This window comes from Borostomias antarcticus (assembly GCF_949987555.1).
Source record: "Borostomias antarcticus genome assembly, chromosome: 17".
In the NCBI taxonomy this organism is placed as follows: Eukaryota; Metazoa; Chordata; class Actinopteri; order Stomiiformes; family Stomiidae; genus Borostomias; species Borostomias antarcticus.
In genome coordinates this window covers 5070049-5097777 of record NC_140250.1, presented here as the reverse complement: position 1 = coordinate 5097777, position 27729 = coordinate 5070049, and the positions used below count along the sequence as shown (strand labels likewise).

The 27729-nt window shown below is 49.1% G+C and overlaps 2 protein-coding genes across 2 annotated transcripts in view; both read right to left on the bottom strand.

Moving 5' to 3' along the window:
* The window catches only part of LOC311319996 (regulator of G-protein signaling 12-like), a gene marked incomplete at both ends in the record, with an annotated part of 41029 nt that extends 33741 nt beyond the window's left edge, over positions 1-7288 (bottom strand). The window contains 2 exons of the mRNA XM_084451630.1: positions 3373-3474; positions 5483-7288. Of these exons, the coding sequence (XP_084307756.1) occupies positions 3373-3474; positions 5483-7288 (1908 nt within the window). The remainder of the gene's footprint in view (positions 1-3372; positions 3475-5482) is intronic.
* Positions 7289-20234: 12946 nt separating this feature from the next.
* On the bottom strand, positions 20235-21830 carry msantd1 (Myb/SANT-like DNA-binding domain containing 1; the record flags this gene model as incomplete). Its single annotated transcript, XM_084451629.1, has 4 exons — positions 20235-20809; positions 20936-20981; positions 21092-21388; positions 21577-21830. The coding sequence occupies 4 exons, from the start codon at positions 21828-21830 to the stop codon at positions 20483-20485; spliced, it is 924 nt and encodes a 307-aa protein (XP_084307755.1). The 3' UTR covers positions 20235-20482.
* Positions 21831-27729: the final 5899 nt, after the last annotated feature.

Below are 27729 nucleotides of genomic sequence, written 5' to 3'. Positions count from 1 at the left end.
CCCCACACACGCAATTCTTCTTCATTGATAGTAGCCTCTCTTCTTTCAATACAAAAATTAAAGTCAAACTAAACGCTGCACACGCCTACAGCAGCAGAACAAAGTGGCGTGTTTTACAAGAGTAGGCTACACTGAAAGCTACAGTTTACATTACAGATAAATCATGACATTTTCATCCATTCCAAAGTCCCCACATGCAAGTTAACTTCAGACTTAGTCCTCTAAGAAGATGGAAAAATCTTCTCAGCTCTGCTTTCCGCCATACTCGCAAAACAACAAATCCATGTTGACTCATGTGGACAGTATTTCAAAACGCAGTAATGACACGGCTTTAATGATAACTGCTGTTGAAACGGTAATACGAACCATCGGGAATTTTTTACCGTGGTTTACCGTGAAACTGATAACCGTTTCATCCCTACTTCTGAGGCTCTAGAGGGGCATCACTGATCTTTGACTGCAAGTCTGAACCAAGGTGTGGGCGAGAGGTGGAGATCTAACCGCCTCTGGCCGCCATGAAACACTCCCCCGTGTTACAACCTGAAATGTTATCTGCCCCCCAGGACTGAAGCAGCAAGGTGGATTACAGCGCTCATTTAGTCATGGCTTCACCGTGACCGTGCTGCACAATCGAGACGTGTGAATCAGGGCATAAGCGCTTGATGCTGCTACCCCATCACAGACACTCTCTATCCAACCACAGACACTCTATATCCAACCACAGACACTCTCTATCCAACCACAGACACTCTCTATCCAACCACAGACACTCTCTATCCAACCACAGACACTCTCTATCCTACCACAGACACTCTCTATCCTACCACAGACACTCTCTATCCTACCACAGACACTCTCTATCCTACCACAGACACTCTTTATCCTACCACAGACACTCTTTATCCTACCACAGACACTCTTTATCCTACCACAGACACTCTCTATCCAACCACAGACACTCTCTATCCTACCACAGACACTCTCTATCCTACCACAGACACTCTTTATCCTACCACAGACACTCTCTATCCAACCACAGACACTCTCTATCCAACCACAGACATTCTTTACAGTAAGTGATCAACAAAAATATCCAAGGATTTCAGCTTCCCATGCTAATCCCCTAACTCGGACTCCATTTCCCAAACTCCCTTGCATGTGCATCATTACTGTATATAGGAGCAGCAGCTTGAGGAGCACACCATAGTAAAGGCAGGGACTTCAGGTCCTGGTGTGTGTTTAAATTCACTAACCCGGCCCCATTAAGAAGCCAGAACCAGACCACATCCTCTGACCAGAATGTAGTTTGGCTCATGGAACAGAACCAAGTCCCGGTGTTCCAGGAAACATTAGAGAGAATCATGTTACAATCCCAAACTCCAGGTTCCCATACCACACTCAGCTACACTTCCAAACTCCAGGTTCCCCTTCCACAAACTGCTACACTCCTTAACTCCATGTTCCCCTTATACACTCTGCTACACTCCAGGTTCTTCTACCACACTCTGCTACACTCCCAAACTCCAGGTTCCCCTTCCCCACTCTGCTACACTCCCAAACTCCAGGTTCCCCTTCCCCACTCTGCTACACTCCTTAACTCCAGGTTCCCCTACCACACTCTGCTACACTCCCAAACTCCAGGTTCCCATACCACACACGCCAGCGGCAGTAGTTTCACTCAAACCAACACCAATGTCATGTCTGATTATTGCATTACAAGTGCATTACAGTAAATCACGGCTCATAAACATAGAAGACAAAGATTTCTAGTAGACCAGGGACAATGGCAGTGAAGCCAGAGCATCACTGTAAATGAGACCTTGGTCTAAGTGGGCTTCCCTGGATAAATAAAGGTAAAATAAAATAATAATAAAATTTAAAAAACATGAAAATGTCATCTAGGTATTTTCTATTACAGGGCAATCATCAAAATCTGACTGAATAATGTACTGTAGCCATTTGGTTGCAGAACACATCATGTAAAAAATACCTATCTGGACAAATTACTTTAATCTGATAATGTCACCAAGCCTGGGTCCAGACCTTCGAACCTGCCTGCTCCACCGAAATTGACTGATTTTTGGAGATCTCAACGGAGTGTGTGGTCTGATATCAGGTTAAATGTTTCCATAACATGGACTATCATACTGTATTCCTCAAGTGCATCACATATCACATTACATTATGTGGCTGGGTTAACAGTAAAACCTTTCCTACATCTTCCCAAATGTTGTTCCCATCTAGTACTGTGATGTTTAACAAGTAGGAGCTAGTGCCAGGAAACGACTTCTAGCATGTGAGAGCTAGGGCCAGGTAAGTACTGCTAACGTGAGAGCTAGGCATGTCTAACAGCCCATCTCTCTCTACTGGGAAGGCGCTAACCTTGAAACGGCTGTGATGTCTGCTGGCTAGTAGAACCAGGAATTTGAAGAAGTGGACTGCACCAGGGACATCATGACACCCATGTGGTGAAATGCTGCCTGTCCTTATATGGAGTTCCTGGTTCAGGGTCCAGACACTGGCCATAAAGCAGCACACGCCCACCACTGTGGGTCCTGACTCACACATCCACGGGCACGGGCAGAAAATATGATGTCAGAACATTTCAACTCTTGAAGATGTCAACAACTCCATATTGAGAAAATTAAGGGTGACAGAAAGGCTTTGAAGTTCCACTCAATTCAACAACAATCGCAAAAGTGATCAAAACCAGTCAGAAGCTCTCAGACGTGCTGTTTACATCGTCTAGGGCTGTTCAGGCTGAGGACAACGTTTAAAGAATGGCCTGCATTGTGGGACTTTATATGACAATACTATTTAGTGTGTGTTTGGGTGAGTCTAGGGTGTGGGATTGCAGTGTGTGTGTGAGACAGAGAGAGTAACTTAAAGGAGGGGCTGCAGCACGTCGATGGCCGTCGCTCATTAGCAAGGCCAAACAAACGGGGCCAGGCCTCAGGACTCACAAAGACCCCTCTGTGAGATGCCCCTCGCCGCAAGTGTGCCACCAAACACAGTTCAAGGCAGCGGAAACGAGAGGTTCAAGCAGAGCTGGAACTGGGGCAGAGAGCTGGGGGGAGGGGGGACCCAACGCCCAGACTAGTCAAGCTGACCCACTCTTCTGCACGCGGGCCTGGCGAGATGGAAGGTTCAGCTCACGGGAAAAGAACGGAAGAATCAAAATGTTCATTGTGGAAAACGTCAGAGTACGATGCCACTGATAGGACGAAATTAAAATGTATCGCTTACATTGGAAATGCCCCCTCGTACTTTGAGAACATCCAACTGTCATTATTCAACACACTGCCGAGAGGGAGTCAGCCTTGTGCTTTTATTTCTTATTAGGAGAGCGGGAGTGGCGGGCTCGGTCTTTACCTCAAGGTCGTCCAGCGACCGCGCCAGACTGAGCCGCTTGGCGCCGCCAGCGGAGCGCCGGACGGAGGCACGTCCTGCGCCGATGCCCCAGAACCTGGAGCTCTGTCAGGAAGAGAGGAAACATGTCATTAGGCCTCCATAACACCGTGTCCTAACTACACACGACGCGAGCGAGCGTCAGCGACAAAATGCATTCCATTGCTTTGTTTTCTATTGTTATGTCCTAACTGGACGCGAGCGATGCAGCTGTAAAAAAATAAAAATAATAATAATAATAATAAAATAAAATAAAAAGGGGGCTCATCGGTTAAGGCGCGTACCACTAGTCCTTATCGCAGTGGCCCGGGTTCGAATCCGGCCCGGGCCATGTGCTGCATCCTCACCTCTCTCTCTCTCCCTCCTTTCCTGTCAGTCTATACATATATATATAAAAAAGCAGAAATGCCCCAAAATATCTTTAAAAAAGACTGAATAAATAACTAAATAAAACTTTGTAGAAAACAATCTACAGATATCCGTAGGTTACTAAGGAAAAGCAGTGGTGGCGTCACATTAGGATTCCAAATGAGTCGTGACAGATTCTGCCTCGTCTGCCTCGACTGTGGGGCCATATGCTGAGTGCTGAGACAATGGGGGACATGACACACGCTGCCTCACGACCTGGCTCCCTGGGGCCAGCGTTACCGAGTCACCACACACACACGCACGCACGCACGCACACACACACAGACGAGTTCACATTGAGCCACATGTGAAACATACGCACAGAGATCCTACTCACAATTGTGTCTAAAAAAAGACAGGGAGGCTGCAGAAATTGATTCTTACCTGCTTATTACAAAAGCTCTCACTTCACTTTGTGCATTCCACCTCCACCCCTTAATCTCAGCGTATTGCGGCTGTGCGCCTAATGAGCATGAAAAAAGCGCCAGCAGCGCCGCTATTATGATGATGGGTGAAACCCAGACTAATGTTTGAGCTGGAATAAAGAATTGTGGGTAATTACCACTGTATCACGGGACTCTACCCTGCAATTTTCTCGGCTTCCTGTGCAAAATTGTCGTGGATCTGAACCGATGCAGACCAGAGACAGACGCACGACTCAGGACAATAACTCCTGCTTGAATAAACAGAGACAAATGCAGGCATGGATAAACAGCTCAAATTATATCCCAGTCAGCTGACCTCTGTCTGCCGAGATGAGGCGTCAGATGGTATCCCATCACCGGAGTCTTTCTATTCTGTTGTTGTGACAATATTCAATGAAAGCTCTTGTTTTACCAAAAGTAAATAAAACATCTCAACTTTAAATTAAAAGCTTTACATGTAAAATAATTAATAAGCATAATAATAATAATAAAAGTTTTAAAATAATACATTTGGATTTACATTTAAATTAAGGTAAATTAGGATAAAAACAACTGTCTCAACTTTTCGGCAAATCTCTCAAGTTATACCATGGCCTAGGTGAACACACTTTTCTGAATGGCCAGCAGGTGTGCTTTAAAACCATATAATCCACACGTAGTTCGACTGAAATTTAATCACCGATCTAAATTATGGCGCAATCAAGCTGCAACTATAGCAACATTAAACTTAAGATATCCTGTGTATGGAAGTAATAGATTGCTTGTGTTTTTTCTTTTGTTAGACAATGGAACAGGGACATCTTGTGGAGAATCAGAACAACCACAGTGGGCACTTTTCCCTCTATGACAATGGCCTCATTGAGGTGGAACAGGTGTCTTCATGGCTCCACTCACTGCCATGCTGAAATTGTGTTTTATTTGTATTTCATATTAGGTGTCAACACCCAGCACCTACAGACCTTACACCTTGTCAGTGCCTGGAAACCCAACTCTAAGACACCATTTAATACTTCCTGTGGAATAAAGTTGGCCATAAAGTAAGAAGAAGCAGATGTTTGGCAGTGGGACCATGCAAAGGTCTTTTGTGAAACATTAAGAATTTTCACATTCCATCACCCAAGTATGGCCAAGGCCAAAAAAAAGCACTAGGCAAACACTTCCAACTGACGCCAGATTGCTCTCCGTTTCTCTCTCTAAACTCTCAAACTAAAACAAAGACATTCAAATGAAATCTCACTGACCTTGGTGTTGCTACCATCCTTCCGGTACTTTCCGTTCTGCTGCTCTCCGCCGAGGAGCCCGCCGGTCCACTCCTCCCGGTGAGGGCCGTGCCTGTAGGTCGGCATGGCGGCCGTGGCCTCTGCCGGCTGGTATCGGTCTGCGGGGATCTGGTGCATGGGGGGAGGCAGGCTGCCGGAGCCTGACCAGCTCTGAGTAGACGCCGCCGCTGCCGCCTGGGTCTCCGCGGCCCCGGCGCGCCCTTTAGGCCACCTCTGCCTGACCGAGAACCATCGCTGGCTGCTTCGGAGAGGGCCTCCTCCAGTGAGGCCCTGCTTTTTACCCAGAGGCGGCGGGGGCGGAGGGGGCTTGAACTGGAACTCCAGCCTGGGCGGAGCACCTCTGGACAGGCCGGTCAGTGAGTCGGGGCCCGGGAGAGACTCGGATAGGGAGTGTGAGCTACGGCCCAGAGTAAGGATGGGGCGGTGGCCGCTGTGATCGGGTCCAGACGGGGCCGGAAGGTAATCCCAGGGACAGCTGGGGAGGTGACCCCCGGGGTCGTTTCCCAGGGCAACGGGGAAATCCCTCTCCGCTCTCTCCTCCGGGGGGGAAGCGTTGCCGACGCCACTGTCTCCGTTGCTGCTGGCGCTGCCGCCGCCCTGCTGGTGGCCCTCCCGGTCCAGTGCCGCTCGCAGCCTCTCCACGGCCGCCCCCATGTCGCTGTACAGCACTGACACAAAATGGAGGACCGTGGGCGGAGCCTGGGGGAACTCCAGGCAGCCCAGGGCGTCGGGGTCGGGGGTGCAGTCCAAGCCGAAGCGGCTGGCAACGGCCAGGTGGACCCCGTGGTGGCTCAGCTCGGGGTCGATGAAGAAGACGTGACAGGACGTCTTCACAGGACCGTTCACGGCGGCGGGGATGTGGCGACTGTCGGCGAGGTTCGCGGTCACCACCAGGCAGAAGAACCGCCTGTCCTCGGTGCACGCCGCCCCCAGGACCAGGCTCTCGGCAGGGAAGGCGGCCAGGACGGCGCCCACATCGTCGCAGAGACGGACGCAGTCGAACATGACCCTCATTATCACCAGCGTGTGGGTGTCCCTCTCCGTGCCCAGCTGACGGATCCGCCCGCGCACGGCCCGCAGGCACTCGTCCTCCGAATCCGCCGCCATGTCCAAGGACAGCTCGGTGGAGCCCAGGTACCCCACCACCACGGCCATGTTTAAAACGCTCCAGTCGCCGTTGGCCTCGTCCGGGTCAGTGAAGACGGAGTCTGCATCCCCGCCGGAAGAGGCCGCCTCCTCCTCCTCAGAGCGGAGGCGTGGCGTGGAGGTGTTCCAGGGCTGCGCCCAGCGGGACATGTCAGGCTCGGACACCGGCCTCTGCTTGGCCGGGCTGGTGGGTCCAGTTTTAAACGGAGGAGAGCGACTGGCGTCGTCCGAAACGGTCCGAAAAACGCCCGCCTTCTGGAAAAGTCTGTTTCTCTCGGCGGCGGCAAACTCTTCGTCATCATCGGCAAGGGGGTCAGCATCTGCGACCAGCACCACCAGCCGCACCGGGCCTCTGCAGGTGCCGATCAGCTGGACCACGGCCTCGTGGGACGCCTTGGACACGTCGGTTCCGTTGACGGTGGCGATGCGGTCGCCCCGTTTCAGGCCCACCTGGTCCGCGGGGCCGCCGTCCAGAACACCGCTCACCAGACACGGCCCCCGTCCCGATATGGTGAAGCCGTACCCCGCACGGCCGCGCACCAGGTCTACCGCTCGCCGTTCGGTCAACGAGTCCAGCTCCAGGCGCCTTCGCGCGCCCTCCGGCAGGCCCAGGATCTTCATCTGGGCTGTGGGGGTGGGGTCCTTCTGTGAGGCAGGGCGGGGGGACTAGCCTAAGCTGCCACACTGGAGGGTTCTCTGTTCAGTGCCAACACCAATGTGTTGTTGTCATCCTGAATTCACACAGAAAGACAGAAACCATTATAAACGGTTTTGACAGAGATTCATGTAAAAGTTGGTGAACAACAAAATTACACAAATAAAAATATTTTTTAAATCAAATACTATAGTTACGCTCATCACACTTTTCATAGCCAATGTTAAATGTAAACATGTTAATTCACTATGAAAACAGACGCCTGAGGTAGTGCATAATAGGATTAAATTAAGTATATACTACTACTACTAGCCTACTACTACTACTACTACTACTACTACTACTAATAATAATAATAATAATACACTATTTACCATTTTTAAAACAATGTTACAAAGTGCTTCACAAACAACAACACACAAACACATTGTACTGTAAGCAGAAAAAAAAGAAGCCCTAACAACACCATAAAATACAATAAAAAGGTAAGAAAGTAGGCTAATGTGAAAAGATAAAAATACAACAATACTATGACATAAAAAAATACTATAAAAAGCTTTTACATAAAAATGAGTTTTGAGAGGAGACTTAAAAGATAGGATGATATTACAACAGAACGGAAGAGAACAGTGTATAGTAGAGTAAAATATCGAGTATTTTCTAGTCTGCCAGAAGCCTGCACACGACAAGTAGGCTAGCGACCGCAGAGTCCCGAGACAGCTTGCGAATAAAGCTCCCAGTCAGAGCGGAGCAGCGCGAGCGCCAGCTGGACCCCGGCTCGTGCTCACAAACAGCTCAATCACAGCGCGAGCTCAGCTCGAGACGTGGGCTACGCAAACCAGGCGGCCCATGCGCCTTTTCTATTCGTGTTTTGAGAAAATAAAGTATCGTGATCATCAGGGCTTGTTATGCTGTCAGACAGGCTACTCCACTCGCTGCCCACCCCCAACATTTTAACGTTTCTATCCCGGTTTAAATGTAAAGAAAACCCAGGATTCGAAATTCAAATTATTACCTTTGCGTAGTTGAGTCCTCTGTTCTAATCTAGAACCTATGTGCTAATAAATTGATTACATTCGCGCTGCAGGAAATCCACGCGTGTATCGTTTCCGCATCATAAACATTACTTTTTTCAAAAGTTGCCTCCTGTATTCCATACGGCAGAAGTAGAGCCCTCCTCCTTCTTCTTCTTCACAAAGCGTCTTTCATAGTAACCATGGTTAGTAACCATGACACCGTAACGTCTGCGAGGCACCGGGCACGTGATGTCCTCCATTGGCCAATCCGCCTGTCCGTCACGTTCAATATTCAAATATTTGCGGCGACACTATTGGTTGTGATTTACCGGCTTGCAGACTGGAAATTATGTTGCACATTTGAATTTCACACAAACTTCATTGCAACAGTGTCGCCGAACGTCAGCATATGAATAGGTTACTGTCCTATAGATCCACCTGGCACTGTTAGAGAGGAATAATGTATAGACTAGGCTATTAAAATGTATGGATTAAATGCTACCAATTCGTGACAATATCAATCTACCATTATTATAATACTGATTTTTATGAATATGTAAAGCTTACCTAAAATCGTAACGTGTTGCTCGACACAGTTTGAACACCGGAGCGTCCGAGTAATCGGTGCCAGACGCGGTTTGTATACAATAGCCTAACGTGTGCAGCATTGTGGTCGAAGGGCTGCAACGGTCGCCAGGGTATCAGTCACATGGCGTGGCCTGCTGCACGTGTAAACACAGACAAACACATTCTCAGCTAGAACAATCAGCGAGAAACATAGACGACCACATAGGCCTACATATAAAATGTTTCAGGTTGACATAAACCTAACACACACAAAGCTTCAGCTGTAAAGCTAAAAAAAAGAAAAAAGAAAACACTAACCAAAAAGTCTGTGATGTAGGCTATATGTGTCCCTATAGGACAAGTTCGGAATTTAGCATTATAAGCCATGTTATGGTTATTTATGATCATATACAACGGCCGATATCAAAGTTTCATCAAAGGTGCAGTTATTACAGCCCGTCACCGCTAACACACTCAATGGATCTATAGGTGTGTGATGAACCAAGGGGGAGGGAATAGTTTGAACACGCATTGCGCAATCACAAACTGGTTAATTGAATGGACGATTGCTCAATGCAGGACAGGTGCGAACGCTCGTTTGGACTCTGGTATAAAAGGGCAGAGCTAAGAGTTGTTCGGGGTGGCTGGAGCTGCCGATACCTAACATTTATGTCTGTGCTGCGAGCGACACACTCATGGGCTGGGAGGGTGGTGTCGTTCGTAGCTGGAAGGGCTACCGGCGACGAAGATAGACGCTCCCCTGTTTGGCTGGTCTATCTGTTGCTGTAGGAGGGGAGGCTATGCGTCTCCTTTAAGTAGCGAGGGCTGGGACTGATAGGAGTGTGCTTGCCGCCGGCTCTCCAGCCGATTTCCAGTGTTCGGCCTGTCGCCGTGCGCTGATCTGCACCGCCAACTTGTCATTCTTCCTCCCGGGGATTGGACGGTGCCACAAGCTCAGACCCCGGGGGGGGGTCTCGTTGTTCGGGCGAGTTACCTTGATTCTTTCTTTAATACTCCCATCGTTAATGGTATGTAATCATGCATATTGCCTGTTGATTTAGCCCATTAGGTGTATGAGAGTAGATTGCTGTTTATTTAGGTTATGTGTAAAAGGGAAACACCACGCCAGGTCCTACCAACAAACCTGTGTCAAGGGGGCTTATAGTCTCTCTGGTCCAGGTAAATCTGTGCCCAGCTTGGGGTAGCAATTTCTTTGCATGCTTTCACGTTTGGGCGTGCCGTGCCACAAGTGCCGCGAGGCACCTGATATAATTGTAGTGCTACCATGGATGTATTAATAGAACTGGATACAGCCACTCCATTCACTGACCGCTATCAACAATGAAGCCCTATTGAACCGCGCCATCTTGGCAAATTTATAGTCATTTGACCATTTCCGGTGACTTTTGTACTTGCGCAGTTGTGCTTTTCTGTCCGACGCGCGTCCACGTCCACGGTCAACGTTGGCGTTGACCGCTTCTAGCTATCGAATGGCCGACTGGTGTAAGATGGATAGCCTAACGTTAGAGAGATGAAATGTAGTCTATGGCTATGTTAATAAAGCTAACAATGATGTTGTAACATGCATGCAGCACTGCCGATCTGATCTGAACGATTGATTCATTATTACCATGGATCGGTATTGGGATTGATCAAGGGCGAATGTGAAATAGCAGCCACGAACTCAGCGGGTTATCCGAGATGCGGTAGCCGCGGCCAAAGCTCCTGCTGGCGAAGAGTGAAGCTTTTCAACTCGCCGGTCACTGGCTCCCTGGAGGAATTTAGCCTGGCTGCAATAACGTTATCGCGAACGGAATGAATACCATCTACTAGCAAACAAAACATGTTCAGTTATATTTAACCTGTTAAAACTAAGATGCCTGGATGAAAAAATAATTTCTCCAATGGATATATTTTACAAAAACAGGTTAATATGCAAGCCGGTTTTCATTGCTAAATCAAAGCGGGGAGAGCCGGGAACGTGCGTGGACGCGCGTAGGACAGAAAAGCACAACTGCGCAAGTACAAACGTCACCGGAAATAGCAAAATGACTACAAAACTAGCCAAGATGGCGCGGTTCAATAGGCCTTCACTTTAGTTCTATTTCGTGGAGCTCCGCCCCACAGGGCTAGCTCCTATTGGCTAGCGAAACCCAGCTAGCTACATTGACTGAAGAAAAAAACATACACGCACCTGTGTCCAACCAGGTCCGGTGCACCACTGTATAAGCGGGCTACGCCCGCAAATCTGCTCCTTCGAAATTTTCAGCTCGCATTGCTACTGAATGAAGATAAGAAGAAGATGTCTACTCAGCGGACCCAAGCGGAGCTGGCGGCGTCCCTAGATGACCCCCTCCCGGCGCCGATTGATCCGCCGGATCGTTTCTGTGTCTGCGGCTCCCGCTACAGCGACGTGGGACACCAACTCTGCTTCCGCTGTCTGGGGCCGCAGCACGCCAGAGCGGGTCTGGCTCCGTCCCCCGCCTGCGAGATCTGCGCCCTCCTGGACCCCATGGAGAGGATGCTCCGGGCGCATTTCTTCGCTCCGCCGCCGCTGGAGACTGAAGGTCTGGTCCAGCTGGTCGGCGAGGACATCGGCGCGCCCCCGCAACAACCGGCGGCCCCGATTACCTCCCTCGCGCCTACGGATGATGAGGAAGAGCTCTCCGAGGCAGACGAGGGTCTCTCTGCGTCGGAAGCCACTACGGCTAGTGGCGCCTCCTTCCCGGGGCGGGGTTCCTTCGATCGCGACCTGCCCCGGCTGCTGGAGAGAGCCGCGCATCACCTCGGTATCTCCGTCCCGGAGGTTGCTGCGACTACGGGGCTCCCACTGTGGAGCTCCGTCTGCTACGGGCGTCCCTCTCAGCCTACTCCTCGTCTCCTGCCGGCTATGCCTGACCTGGAGGCGTTCGTCGAGGCTGAATGGGAGCGGCCGTTGGCCATCAGAGGTCCGCTTCGCCAGTTCAGCAGAGCTACGAGGGTAACCGGCTGGACTGACGTAGCAGCTATCGGCTCTCCTCCTCTGGAACCCTACATTGCAGCGGTCCTGGTGCCTGGTTCCTCCGCCTGGGGCTCGGCCAGGAAGCCTCTCATGCCGGACGTCAAGGACAAGACAACCCTGTCCTTGGCCGACAAAGGTTTTTCTCTGGCCGCGCAGGCCGTGGCTGCCTCCTCCTCCATTGCTATGCTGGCCATTTACATCGGCCAGCTAGCTACGGAGCAAACCCCACCCTCTATGGATGAAGACAGGAGAGCGGAGATGGCCGGAGCCGTTGCTCAGCTTGTGAGAATCTCTGCCTCCTGTCTGGGTGGAGTGATGGCCACGTCGGTGGTGCAGCAGCGCCACCTATGGCTCTCCCTGACTCGTCTGCACGAGGAAAACAAGGGTGTCCTCCTCAACTCACCGGTCAGTAGGGAGGGGTTGTTTGGGGCGGCTGTGTCTAACATCCTGGAGCAGTGTCGCAGCCAGGAGCAGGACCGGCTCCTCCTCGCTCGCCACCTCGCTGCTCCGGGGGAGCGCAGTGTGCCGGCACGTCCGCGTGCTCCGGCTGATGCTGCCGCGACTGGGAGCAAGCGCCGGCGACCACACGGGGCTAAACAACCTGCCACGGGGTCCCGCCCCGCTACGGCCCATGGACCGGCTCGCCCGGGCTCCTGGACTGCGCACGCGGCTCCTCCCCCGCGACCTCCCCCTGCCTACCCCGCCCAGGGTGCCGGGACCGGTCCGGCGTCTTCAAACGCGCCCACCGCTCCGCCTCCGGCTTGGGGTAGGAAGAGGCGCACCTATTGACGGTGCGTGGAGATGCGTGACTGTGTTGTAACCACACCACGCTCTGTTAAGAGCGGCGGTGAGCAAGTTTCCCTGTTCAATAAAGCAAACACGATGCAACGTTATCAAGCTGGTTGTAATGTGCAGTCCGCATCTCCTCCCTTTTCAACTACTGTAATGTTCTCGGCTAGAGCCGCTGGGTCTTCTGTGAAAGAGTCAGAATTGACCACGGCAGGTCTCGCCGCAGCTGGAAGACCGGCTCGAGCCGCGGAGTCTTTTCCTGCTAAAGCAGACGTGACTCACGCGGGGCTCGCCGGCTCAGCTGATGTGATGTATTCGGCTAGAGCCGCCGGGTCTTCTGTGAAAAAGTCGGAATTGACCATGGCAGGTCTCGCCGCAGCTGGAAAACCGACTCGAGCCGCGGAGTCTTTTCCTGCAAAGAGAGCAGACGTGACGCGCGCAGCTCTCGCTGGTTCAGCGAATGTAATATATTCGGCTAGAGCCGCCGGGTCCTCTGTGAGAAAGTCAGATTTGACCACGGCAGGTCTCGCCGCCCCTGTTCTAAACAGACCGTTTGGGTTTTTAACAGAGGGGATGTGTGCGCCCAGGCCAAGTGCTATGGCTGTACTGCCCTGTTCGGAGTTTTCTCGGGACCGACCGCTGGCGGGGTTTAGCGGCGAAAAAGATGCGCTAGACCCCCAGACGGCGTTCGTTCATTCGGGCCGAGCGTTCGAGCCTCTCCCTGTGTGTTCGACAGGTAGAGAGTTTTCACGCTCACCGGTCAGTGAGAATACTTCCATGTTTACTGCCTCGGCTGGCTATTTTCATGAGCAGCCGAGGCGTCGCTCCGTCAGTGTGTGTGATACCAACGCTCGGCCTTTAGCTAAAAGGAGCAGGCCTATGGTGTCTGATATCCGCACTTCATCTCACAACGTGCACCAGTCGCATGGTTTTCGCCTGGCCGCTTTGTGTGATGTTGGCGCGAAATCACTGCCCGCCTCTCATGTCCCTTCTAGTCGGTCTGCGAAAGACGGCACCTTGACAGATCATGCAAATGAGAAGGCGGGGCTTCCCGCATTGCAACCCTCCGCCGTTTTCTCTCAATGGGATGAGCAACGGCGGCTTGTTAGCAATGCGGACGGTGTCGGCTCACTTCCTCTTTTTGTGAATGAAGTGCTTCTTGACAGGAATGCCATTCATCCTCGCGCTGTTCAGGGACATGGAACTCCCAATGGGGATTTTTAATCTCCCTTTCGAGGGTGGCGCGCCTTGGGCCAGGACAGCAGAGTTTCTCAGCTGTCCGGTGGCGGTCAGGGCCAAATTGAACTATGGCAGGTTCCTCGATCTGTTCCCGCGATCTCCGGCACAACCTCTTTCCAACCGCTTCACAGTCTGGCAGGAGAGATGTCTCCTGGACAGCTGGTTGCAGCGTGTTCTACGGGAAGGGTATCTCATTCAGTTTTGTTGCCCCCCACCGCCCTTCACGGGCGTAGTGGAGACAGTGATACCGCGTCCCGCTCAGGCTGCTGCTCTGTCAGCAGAGATTGCAGAACTGATGGCGAAGGGAGCGGTAACTGTGGTCCCGTCAGACCAGAGGGACGAGGGATTTTATTCCCGCTACTTCCTCGTGCCAAAGAAGACGGGGGGCGTGAGGCCAATTTTGGACCTCCGCCTTTTCAACAAAACGGTGGCGAATCTGAAGTTCCATATGCTTACGGTGCGACAAATGCTGGAGGCATTCCTTCCCGGCGATTTTTGCACCAGCATAGACCTCAAGGACGCTTACTTCCACATACCGATAGCTCATCGGCATCGGAAGTTTTTGCGTTTCGCCTACCTGGGTGTGGCGTACGAATATACCAGACTCCCGTTTGGATATGCGCTCGCCCCCAGAACCTTCTCCAATTGTGTGGAGGCGGCGTTGAGGCCACTGCGCCGGCAGGGCATCAGGATCCTGGCGTACCTGGACGACCTGCTGGTACTGGCTCCGTCGCCTTTGTTGGCTCTGATGCATACCGCCACGGTGGTGCGGCATCTCACCGACCTGGGGTTTGCAATCAACTGGGAGAAGAGTGCTCTGTGGCCGGCCAGTCAGATTGTTTACCTAGGTATCAATCTGGACACGAGCACCATGAGAGCACGGCTATCCGATTTAAGGAGGGAAACACTGGAGAAGAGTCTCAGTGTTTGCCGTCCTTCTCGAAAGATCGCGGTTCTGTCGATCATGCGCCTTCTGGGTCTCATGGCAGCCGCCCATGTGGTAGTGTCACTGGGCCTTCTTCACATGAGGTGCGTGCAGAGATGGTTCGCGCGGCTTCGTCTGGACCCTGTGAGGCACAGACGGCGCCTTGTGCGGATGCCGGGGTCGTTGTCAGCAGACCTCGACTATTGGAGGGACCGGCGTGTAATGGCGCACGGTGTTCCAATAGGCAGGGTGTCGGCTCACGTCGCTGTCTTCACAGACGCGTCTCTAAGCGGCTGGGGTGGTACATGTCTGTCCCAGGCCGTAGGTGGTTTGTGGGCCGTCGGAGAACGGCGCCACATCAACCTCCTGGAGTTGGAGATGGTGCTACTGGCATTGCGCCACTTTGTACACCTGGTACAGGGGCGCGATGTGCTGGTGCGGTCAGACAACCAGACCACAGTAGCTTACATCAACCGACAAGGGGGAGTCCGCTCGCCAGCGCTTCAACGCTGTGGCGATGGGCTCATGTCAATCTCCGGTCACTGACAGCGCGGCACATTGCCGGCCGTCTGAACGTCGGGGCGGACCTGATGTCTCGGGGCGGGCCTCACCCGGACGAGTGGAGCCTACATCCTCAGATAGTGGCTCAGCTCTGGACCCGGTTCGGCAGAGCAGGGGTGGATCTCTTTGCTTCGAGAGAGAACGCGAAGTGTCCCCTCTGGTTCTCTCTGAGACAGCAGGACCAGCCTCCGCTGGGCGTGGATGCGTTCGCGCATGCCCCCTGGCCGGGGACGCTGCTGTATGCTTTCCCGCCGATGGGGCTGATTTTACCATTGTTGGCCAGGGTGCGGTCAGAGGGTGCATCGGTAATACTGATAGCGCCGGACCGCCACTGGGCGAGATGGTATGCAGAAGTGATGGCCATGACTACTGTAGAACCGTGGCACATCCCTCATTGGCTGAACGCTCTGTCCCAGGCGGAGGGCTCAATTTGCGCACCTCCAGTCTTGGGACGGCCGCTGGTGGCCTGGCTCTTGAACGGCGGAGATTGTCTGATAGGGGACTCTCTCCGGCTGTGATCTGTACAATTCAGAGCGCGCGCGCGGCTTCCACTGCCTTGGTTTACTCTGGCAAATGGGCTGCTTTTGCGCGTTGGTGTGAGGAAAGGGACTTCGCTCCCGAGTCATGCTCGGTCGAGGCGATTTTGGAATTCCTTCAGCACCTGATGGATCATGGTGGCGGTTTGGCAGCATCCACTATCAAGGTGTATGCGTGTGCTATTTCCGCATGCCATGAGGGGTTCGCCAAAACTACGGTTTTTGGGCATCCCCTGGTTAAACGCTTCCTGGCCGGCACGCGCCGTCTTCGCCCTGTGCGTAAGGCTGCGGCGCCGCCTTGGGATTTGTTCTTGGTTCTGGATGCGCTATGTAAAGCGCCGTTCGAACCAATGGAGCGGATATCTCTCAAGTGGCTATCGATTAAGACCGCGCTGCTCCTTGCTCTGACGTCGGGCAAGCGGGTCAGTGATCTGAGGGCGTTGACAGTTTTTCTCATCACGGGTGATGGGAGCAAAGCTGTGTTGCGCACGGATCCATCTTTCGTTCCGAAGGTGGTCCGGGGCGCCTATAGAGCACAGGATTTGGAGCTGGGAGCCTTCTATCCTCCACCTCATGCGAGCGAGGAAGAGGCCCGCCTGCATTTGTTGTGTCCTGTGCGTGCGTTGACGTGTTACGTCCAGCGCACGGCTGCGGTCCGCACCACCCCCCAGTTGTTGGTTTGCCACGGCCCAGGGAAGGTGGGTTCTCCGTTGTCGAAACAGCGTCTCTCCCATTGGATCTGTGAGGGCATCGCCCAGTCTTACGTGACTGCGGGTCGTCCTCTGCCTGGTGCTGTTCGGGCACACTCCACGAGGGGTGTGGCCACGTCAGTTGCCCTGTTCAATGGTGTGTCAGTGGAGGACATCTGTGCGGCGGCGACTTGGTCGTCCCCGTCTCCTTTTGTCCGTTATTACCTTTTATCCATGTCCTCTGTCTCTGTGGCGTCATCTGTGCTAAACACAGCCGCCGGTGCGAGCCAGCGTTAGACAGGATTTTTCATGTAGGTGTTCGGCTCGAGTCGCCGGGTCTTCTGGTCTTCCCATGAATTCATGCATTTTAGCTTGAACCAAAGGGGGGGCGACAGAGCCCGTACCGGGTTGGTTAAATTACAGGTGCATAGAAAATCCCTCAAAACAGCATGAACAGGAGCAGGAAGCTCAATGATATCATGGTGGAGATGAGAGAACCGAAGAGAAACATCACGGAGGAAGCCAGAAAAACAAAAACACAAAAAAACCGATAACTTTACGAAAGTGCACTTACTCGCAGAGCCTGTGGGGGCGCAGTTCAGAGAAAACGCTATGTATTGCTTTAACACATGCTACTATTATTGCGTTGCATAGCAATGACACAAAGATAAGTCAAAATGACAGTTGGACACATTTCAGTTTTTATTTCAGGCCAACGTTTATTGGATGATACATCGCACACATTCAATTATTATATAATAGGAGAAAAAGCATGCCTTTAGACATGTAATATTCGCTGCGCAATATCAGTACCCCCACCAGAGATGAGCTATTCTCTGTGTGATCAGTACAACTAGGTTTACTATGGTGATCCAATTCTAGTCCACCTCCAAACCATCACCATTGACCTCAACTTTGGCCACAGTGCCTTCAACCTGACCTCAATGTCTAAAAGCTTGGCCACATCAACTTTGAATATATAAGAATATAAAGTTTCAAGGTTTGTGGTTACACTATGGTAGCATCAGAATAAGATGGAGGTAGTGTAGGGGTAATTTTACTATGAGGAACATTTTTGTTTTTGACTGGTTATAAAACAGTCTAATTTTAATACTGATGCCTCTACATTACCTACATTAGCAAATGTGGCCATCAGCAAGAAGATTGGCTGTTTCTACGTAGTTATTCCCTAGATATCTGCTCGGCTGGTTGGGTTGTTATTCTTTCTATTGATATCTGGTTGGGGCATCCAAAAGGATGAAAATGTATTGACCTTGTTGCTAGTCATCCTGACAAGTAACATCTCTCTTTTGCTGGCTTCCAAAACGAATAATGGGCTGCATTCCGAATCGCATACTACCCTACTATATAGTATGCCAAAACAGGATGTAGTATGTCCCAATACATAGTATGCCACATGCAGTATGGCAAAAATACCAGGATGTCCTACTACATCCGGTCGTATTTTGCAGTATGCAAGCCAGCAGGCTTTTCTGGCTATTCTGACCCACAATCCTGTGCGCAGCGGAAATGTGCGTCACATGACGAGTCGTGACAGCTGTAGACGAATGTCACGTTATGGACAGCGACGGATGTGGATAAATTTCAAGGCGCAATGTTATGACAAGGTAGTATGTCCCAATTGGATGCCTACTGCTTGCAAAGTACGTACTTTCTAAGGGCAACTGTAGTAGGTACTGGTAGTAAGAAGTAGAAGTATGCGATTCGCAACGCAGCCCTGGTGACTCGCTCTAAGGAAAGATCTTTATGACGGGAAGCGGTAGAGCTCATGGGAAATGTAGTCATCTTTCTGTGAAAACACTACCACTTCTGTCCACAGATGTCGCTAAAATCCACAAACTGAAAACTCCTCGTTGCTGCTTTAAGTTTTAAATCCCACAAACAAGGGGACAAAAAAAATATATATATATATATAAATATTGCCAAAGTACACAAATTTAACTCAACAGAATGCTGAGAAGCTCATTAATGCTTTTATTTCACAACTGGACTACTGTAATGCTTTTATTTCTGGTTTTCCCTCACTATTGTTAATTCAGAACTCTGCTGCTAGATTAATTTTTATTTTATCTTTATTTCACCAGGAAAAGAAACCCACGGGTGAACTGGCCAAGAAGGCAGCCATCAATCAATAAAACCGTTTAAAACACACAATGCAAAACAAACAATGATGAGCAAATACAGATACACAACAATACATCAGTGATGGCAGATCCAGCCTATAAAAACATTTACACTCCTCAATAACAGCTGTGAGCAAGAGTTTTAACTTCCCCAAGGGGCAGTTAAAACTCAACAAGGCGAAGTGAACTTTGTAGCATGTTCCATGCCTCTGGAGCACAATAGGAAAAGGCAGACTTCCTAGCTCCGTAAGGGCTCTAGGTGCTTTAAGCTGCAGCCACCTAGTGGATTGTGTCTGATAGCTACTGGGGTAAAGGAGTGGTTTAACGATGAGGGCCTTGTAAACAAATACAATGAAATGAAGATGCACATATAGAGAGAGGACCAACCAACCAATTGGTACAGGGTGCAATGATGAGTGAGTGATTTGATGTTTGTGATAAAACGCAGAGAACGAAAACAAGGAAGAGAGAGCACATTACTCCTGTTTTAACAACACTGCACTGGCTCCCTGTATCTTTTTAGAATTAGGATTTTAAAGTCCTACTTGTCTAGCATCTTATTACACCACTGATTCCCTGTTGCTCTACAGTACGTCCCTTCACAAGCCTTTAGGTCCTACACAGCAGGTCTTTTAAATATTCTAAGAGTCCCCCAAAATAAAACTGGGAAAGCTGCCTCTATGCACCTAGTTTGAAAGAAAATGTCTACATTGAAACGACATTAAACAAGGATAATATAATGGTTCTTAGTTCATCATCATCATCATCATCATCTTCATCCGCTTATCCGGGGTCGGGTCGCGGAGGCAGCAGCTCCAGCAGGGGGCCCCAGACATCCCTTTCCCTAGCAGCATGCTAGGGTTCTTAGTTATTGAATCTTTATTAATGAATAAAATGTTCGGTTACATTTGTTTTTCTTTTGCACTGAGACCAATTGATTTTAACCTACCCAAAACGGACTACTACACAGACATTAGAGCAAGCAGCACATTTCTACACAGCTTGCCAAGATAAGGCTATTTTCGGCGGTGTACCATGAGCGCTGACCTCTGTCATCTTCATGGCTAGCTAGCTCCAAAAACGTCAGAGCAAATTTTCAAATTGGCTGTCTTGATAAATTGACCAGACTTGAAGTAAAAAAAAAAAAAAAAAAAAAAAAAACTACATTATTGCCTAAAAAAATCCTGAAAATGACATTCTGTGACAATGTAGTATTCTGTAGTATTTCAGAAATGTGTGGCGTTCTTTTGTTGCTTGCTCACAGATCTTGGTTTGAAGTATCTCAGTCTCAGTTTCAAGGGCCATTGCCATATAGCCCTTGTCCTACCCCTAAAGGATTAGGATGACCCTAAACATGAACATGCAAAATTAAGTGCTAGGGGCAAGGAGTAGGCCTAAGGGGTAAAATGGGATATGAGCAATGTATTTGTATTTATTCTTTTGAATTATTTGTTTTATTCTTTTACTTCTTTAGATCTTCTCTGTTTTATGCTACTTGGATTGCGTTGTTTATTCTTGTTTATTAATGTGGTTTATTTTTATTTTTGAGCTGCAGTCTCTGTATGAAAAATGAAAAATGTTATATTGTTGTTGTTGTTGTTAATGATAATAATAATAATATCATCATCATCATACTCATCTCCAGTATTTCCAGATATTCCTTGTCTTCCCTCCACCTCTGCCCTCTGACCCCTCACCCCTTCCCTGGATCCTTGCCCCCAGCCGGGGCCCAGGCCGGCTGGATCATCTTCTCCAGCAGGTTCATCATGCGGTCCTGCAGCTGCAGGCTCTGGACCTGGAGGAGGTTCTGCTGGTTCACGGCCCGCCGCACCTCCCTGCACGTCTCCTCCACCGCCCGGGCCACCTTTCTCTGCTCCTTCAGCATGGCCTCCATGACCCTCAGCTTCCTCCGCTTCAGCGACTGCCGCTTGGTCTCGCTCCCCACCCTCCTCCTCTTCCCCTGGGTCATGCGGGCGCTACACAGAGAACACACGTTTATAGAGAGAGAGGAAGAGAAACACTAGCGCTTATTGACAAAAATGCATGTATCTTTACTGAATTTAGTTTTATGTTTATCAATGCCAATTCTCAACTAAGTCAGATTTATACATACGCAATAAAATCTCAGCAGGTATTTTAAATCTACCATCCAAATTGATAGGAAGCGCTTAATCCCCGAACCTGTAGGCCTCCTTCAATCCATCAAACCACAACCCTTAGGTATTGCTAAGACAATGAATTCCCAGTACAAAGTCTAACTGCTGTTATCTGTATTCCCAGTACAAAGTCTAGTTCCTGTCACCTGGAGTCCAGGGAGTGAACACTGCCAGATGTGACTGAGAAGTCCTGCTCCTCCTTCATCTCCATCTCGTCTGAGGAGCCCGTGTACTCCTGCAGGAAGCCCATGGGAGTGGTCTCTGCGCGGGACGACGTGGACGGGCCCGGAGACTGGAGCTCCAGCACGCTGCTCTGTCCGTTCTCCTGCTTCGTCTTGGTGAAGATCTCGTCGATGGCCTGGAAGTACGGCCAGTCTGGAGTCACCCCGTCCGGAGTGGCGCATTTAAGTCTCCTATCAAACGTAGAAGAAAGTTTTGTTAATTAGAGTGGCCATAGTGCTGTGACCAAGACATTTGTACATGCATAATTGTAGTGTATGTGGAGCCGGTCCTAGTTAATGTGAACCCATTTCACTTCAATACGCCACTTCCAGTATAAAAAAAATAAAAAAAAATCTTTCAAGAGTTTATTGGGTGTTTCATTTCAGCCCATGGCTTTGATTATACTTGCCTGTACTGGAAAGACATGTTTGTGATCTTCATCTTCATCTCTTCCTTGTGGCGATGTTCTCCGGTCATGGTGAAGAACCTCTGAGACATCTTATCGTAGATCCTGGCGTTCCTCTTGCTCTTCCTGAGCTCAGGATAGTACTCATCCCACAGCTGGAGGAGTGTCTTCATCTCAGAGTCTGTCCAGTTCCGAGCCCTTCTGTGTTTCTCCGCATGGCCTGGTTGTAAGAAGCTGTAACACTCCTCGGCAGCCATTTTGAAAAAACACTTCCCTTGATCTTATTTTAAATGAAAATAGAGACTGCAGTTGTTCAGTGCAAGAGTTCTTTTTTCTGCCCTAAGGCCTCTAGCCTCTACAGTCGGCGGAATGTGGTTGTTAAATTCCACACACACACACACACACACTGCCTTGTGCAGCTCTTTCCCACATGCAGCTTAGCTGAAAGAGCACTCAAAATGGGGCCAAGGGCAGGCGAGGCATCCAGTTAAAAGCTTTTAAAATGGAGGTTCGTCACAGCACATGTCAAGTTGCCTCGGCAACCGAGGGGGTGGCCCCTTGTGATCCCGCCCCCCCACATCCCCCCAGCCCCTCCCCCTCTCTATCTCTCTCTCTCTCTCCACTGGCGCAACAAAAAGATTTTAGCTGAAAGGCTCTGGGTGAGCCAAATTACACAGGAAACACATTTGAAATATGAGCCACGGGGGAGGGAGCAGGAGGGGGAGAGGGATATTGTGTTGCCTTGGCAACAAGACTTTGGACTTGGCATTCGGCCAAGACACTGCTGCTTTTAAAAGCTTTTAATAATAGACAGATGGGCCCACAGTAACTTGAGTTCACAGTAACATTGTAATATAGGAAAATCCTTCTCATTTGAGGAAGATAATTATCAAAAGAGTTTATTGACTAAAGTTAACAGTAGCCTTAACAACACAGCAATGGCCTAGCACTAAACCATGGTTGTCAGCTACAGTAGGCTAGCCTATATTCTGGGAAATCTGGTTAGTGAATAGCTGAAGTGATTGTGACATTCAGTTGAAATGTCCATCCGCAGCACCCTAGAACAGAGGGGTGATGGGATTAGGTATGCAGAGTGATCAGCTTTTGCCAAAGACATAGGACCCCTAGTTCACTTTAGGTCACAGCTTGTGCTCAGACACCACAGACCCCTCCCCTCCTCCATCCATCACCAGGCTAGGGGGGGGCTGACCCTCTCCCTCCCGCTCTCCCTCCTCGTAGATGTTTTTATTAGACCCAAAATATAGGGAATGTAGCCTATGTTTTGTACCAAAATATATGGGCCTAGGATGTGGCCTATATATTTTGGCGTAGGCTATGGCCTATAGCCAATATTTTGGTAGGCTACAACCCCTTTAGCAGTCTAGCCAATACACTCTACTCTGCTCCATTTCCAGATTTGCTCTCTCAAAGCGAGACCACATTTAAATCAGACAGAGATTAGAATACCGTACGCGTATGTTCGATTTAACTCCATCTTTATTAGTGCCACCGATTGCTGTCACTGCGTTTTAACTCAGTTTCGGCCGGATTAGACCCCGTCACCCCATCTGCTACACGGAAACAGACAGACGGATCATCGCCGTGCCGTGCCGCAGGCGCACCCCCCACCCCGGTCAGGGTACTTAACTAAAGTATAATTTGTCGACCCCCCCCATCCATCACGCCCGTCTCTCCACTAACCACGTTTCCGCCACCGAGGGAACGTACATGGGATTGGGTTAACGGGTTGTTGTGTCCGTCGCGCTCTGTTGAATGTGATGGAGAAGAGAACCTTCTTGACGTGATCGCTTTAGTGCATAGTGGCCGACAGCCGAGTTTCACTGGGGGCTGCTACACATAGTGGATGAGGAAGCATACGCTACTCCCCTTCCCTCCTGGCTGCGGATGTGCAGTGATTGCTTATCCAATAGCGCTTTTCCTGGCAGCCGCCACCCAGGTGGGGGTTATGTTGTGTGATGTGGATGCGTTTGTATCCAATGAGAAGAAACAGTTGTTTGGAGGAGGGAGACTGCAGACGAGTGGGGTTAGGGTGAAACTGGACGGTCATTAGCCCAATAATTACCTCCGCCCCAGCGACAGCGTCGCAGAGTGCGAGGTTGTTTTCGGTGGCGTAGGTTACTGTCTGTCCGCTTGTTAGCAGGATTAGGGTTGTGGCATGAGGGGTGTACGGGCCAATTTAATAATAATACCCATTACATTTTGGAGCGGATCCAAATCACGAGGCAGGCAAACATGTCCCGCCATTCATCTCCATTATTTTTTGGGACAGAAGCGCCGTTGTCAATATGGTGGAATGAAACGGGTAAGAAAAAGAATGTGCCCATGTCACAGAGGGGGAAAGGGACCACGGAAAACACCGTGAATTTGTTCTGCAGCCTTGACTGACACAGGGCTGATAATACTCACCTTTAACTGACAGAGGGCTGATCATCTACTCACCTTTGACTGTAAATGAATCCAAGCTGCCCAGCTCTGTCCAATCAGTCAAACCGTGACCTGGGATTGGATTGAATTGGTAAGAAATTGCAAAGAAATCCTATAGCTGCTATATTATATACTGCTAGATATTACAAACTGGCTGGTTTGAGGCTGCCCTGTGCAAAGTCGGCCTTTTTTACATATTAAAGTCGCACTGAAATGAAAAAAGCATTCTGTCCCATTTTGGTTCACATAATTGGTCATAGTGTTCACCTATTCAACAATGTATGCCAAAAATTTTACAAAATTCTACTTTTATTGTAATCTTATATCAAAGTATATAATTTCTTTCTTCCTAGAAAACGGTAGATCACGTGCAATGACGACAACAGGTACCTTAGATTTTAGGCCAATAATCTCACGACATCCACCCGTCAATCAACACTATAATTCTATCAATCTGTCTAAAGTTCTTAAAACCCGTCCACTTGTCAATGTTCCAATCAAATTCCTCTAAACATATGTTCCACCCTCATAGCTTGTTCCCGTCGGAAATACGTCAAACTACAGAAGTTTTCAAACGTCCGTTTCAGTGCGACTTTAAAGAAACTCATCAGTCATTGCTGAATCCCCCTTAAAAGGGTTTATGTGTGTGTGTGTGTGTGTGTGTGTGTGTGTGTGTCAATCAATCAATCAAAGCTTTATTTGTATAACGCATTTCATACCGAGAGGCAACACAATGCGCTTTACAGAGAACAAGGGAGGTGGGCATACGACCCACCCCTACATATTCCAGAGGGAAGCAAAAAAAACAGTAATCACCCGGGGGCCAGATAATTGAGCTGTAAAAATTCTTCCTTGAGCCCTCTCAAGGTGATCGAGCAAGCTCCTGGAGTATGTTTGTCTACCGGCTTAGAACATTTATAAAGCAATAAATTACATAAAATTACATTTTCAGAGTAAGAGAGGCTAAAAACATCATAGGAGAGACGTGTGTGTGTGTGTTTGTAATCTTGCATCCGAACTACTAATTCCAGACCCTGATGTAGAGCTATCTTAGTTTTGTGTTTCTCATGGTGAGACTGAACATGATAATCCAGGAGTGATGTCATCATAGGAAACATTAGTGCAATAAGATACTTCGTCAAGCCTGTATATAATTGTTGGGTATATATATCTAATAATACATAGATTAATTCCTACTCACAAATGTATATCTCACTCTCATTCTGTTTATCCCTCATCTTCCTCTCCACCACAGACTCTAGGCCGTCCAGTTGTTGCCCCACGACAGAGCTGGCCCTCCTCACCAGCTTGTTCAGCTTGTTGGTGTCCCCCGTCTTATGTTGCCTCCCCATCAGGCCACAGCAAAAGAACAGTTTGCTGGCTACGACAGACTGGTAGAACATCTGCAGAAGCCTGCTTCACAAATCAAAGGACCTGAGCCTCCTATGGAAGAACAGTCTGCTCTGTCATTTCCTATAGAGGGCCTCAGTGTTGTCAGTCCAGTCCAGTTTGTTGTTCAGGTACACTCCCAGGAACTTGAGTCTACCATCCCAATTTCCTCTCCCTGGATGGTAATAGGGTTTGGGGGTCTCTTGTTCCTTCTGAAGTCCACATCCAGCTCCTAGGTCTTACTGATGTTGAGTTGGAGCTGGTTCTCCTCAGATCATCTAACGAATCTCCCGACCACATCTCTGTACTCCTCCTCTACGTCCTCACTGATGCAGCCCATGATATATAGTAGCCCGAGAACCTCTGGAGGTGACGCGCTCCGGAGTTGTGGCTGAAGTCGGAGGTGTAGAACAGGAAAGGTGACAGTACGGTTCCCTGGGGGCACCTGATCACCACATCAGACAGGCAGCTCTGCAGCCGGACGTACTGTGGCCTGCCGGCTGTATGCACGCACATACACACACGCACACACACGCGTGCGCGCACACACACACACACAAAGAATGCCAAAGTCACTGTCATAATACTCATGTTCATTTTAATAGTCCCACTGTTACTTATTAAGCAAGTATTTAGTAGTTTATACATGTTACTACTTCTGTCATGTTTTTCATCACTTCATCCATTCACTCCATTACAGCTTGTACAAAGTTTTTTTTTTTTTTATCAACAGTTTTTAAAAGTGGTCATAATCTTTCAGCCATCCTTTCATCCTCGATGGCTATGCTGAGTTCAACTGTACCGAGTTCAGGACGTTTCACGAACCAAGTTGAGCAGTGCAAGAACTAACCGGACATAAATCATAATGACACGAAGAACTACATTACCCACACTCCACCTGCAGGCATCAAGTGTGTTTCTAACACACTCACGTCACGTGAACGGGTCAGGTGACATGGGTCAAACTCAGCACCCCATAACTTAATACAGCCATCATGTGGTTGGTACGTAGACTTCATGAAGACACACAGCTAGATACAGCCTTAAATTATGATTAAAAACCTTGGTAAAATGAATGATTATAAAAAAGAACATTAAATAAAAGGAACCAGCTCTGTAAAATATGCACACCTTAAAAAAAAAGTTTAATGCCAAGTTGTGTAGGCTACATAAACACATACGTACAGTGCATAAAATATATAAACTATAAAGGTTGGCCTACATTAATGTGAACACGCGTACATATTGTCAAGAATAGTACCATGTCAAAGACAGGTCCTCAATGGACCCAACACCGACAGACTGGTCAGAGGTGGATTGACATCAAGCTCATACTTTTTCACAGCATAGCTGCTTATGGCAACAACAACAAAAACAGCTTAGTTGCTTTCTTTGAGATGAATGAATCTTCACCTGTATCTGAATGTTTTAGTTTGACTGCAGTAAGTAAAGGCCATGCTCTTATTGGCAACAGTCCAATCTCAGTATTACCTGAATCCCCCTGGGCCGTGTCTCAGTACTATCTGACTACTTCCCTCCCCCTGGACCGCGTCTCAATATTATCCGACTACTCCACTCCCCTTTGGCCGCGTCTCAATACTATCTGCTTCACTCCCCCTGGGCTGCGTCTCAATACTATCTGAATACTTCACTTCCCCAGGGCCGCGTCTCAATGTTCTGAGGAGGCTTCCTCGGCTCATCTCCATTCCTTCATCTGTTTCACAGCAGAGAAGAGAGGAGGAAACCGTTTAAGCGGTTGGGGATTCATCCAGTCTGACACTGAGAAAAAGAGTGGAGGACCGTGAATCTGCGTAATCTCTGCAAGAGGGGTTGATGTTGTGAATATCATTAATACTGAAGGTAGATCAGCAGCCTATGTGTCTGGTAAACACTCAGTACTTTGACACACCAAAAGGAACTTGAGAACACTAACAATTTATCAGCTGATGAAACACATGAGGAAAGAAATGACAGCATACATATGTTAAAATAACCAACAAAAATGGAATGTAAAAATGGCAAGATATATATCAAGTATTTATAATGTACAGCAATGCATTCTTCAAAATTATACAGTAATCAGTAAAATACTCAACCCAGGGTAAAAAGGAATGTAGTTTTTGATATATACCACTAGAGGGCAGTAAACATCCATGCTCACGTCATGTCCAGTCAATAAAGTTGATATTTTGAAAGTGGCCTACACCTGCAATAAGAAAATTGTTACAATACTGCCTGTGGACTTACACTCAACAAGCCCCCCATGTTTTAGCTTCTGAACTCTGTATAATACTGCTCAGCCCTCTCTTGTCTCTCCTGGGT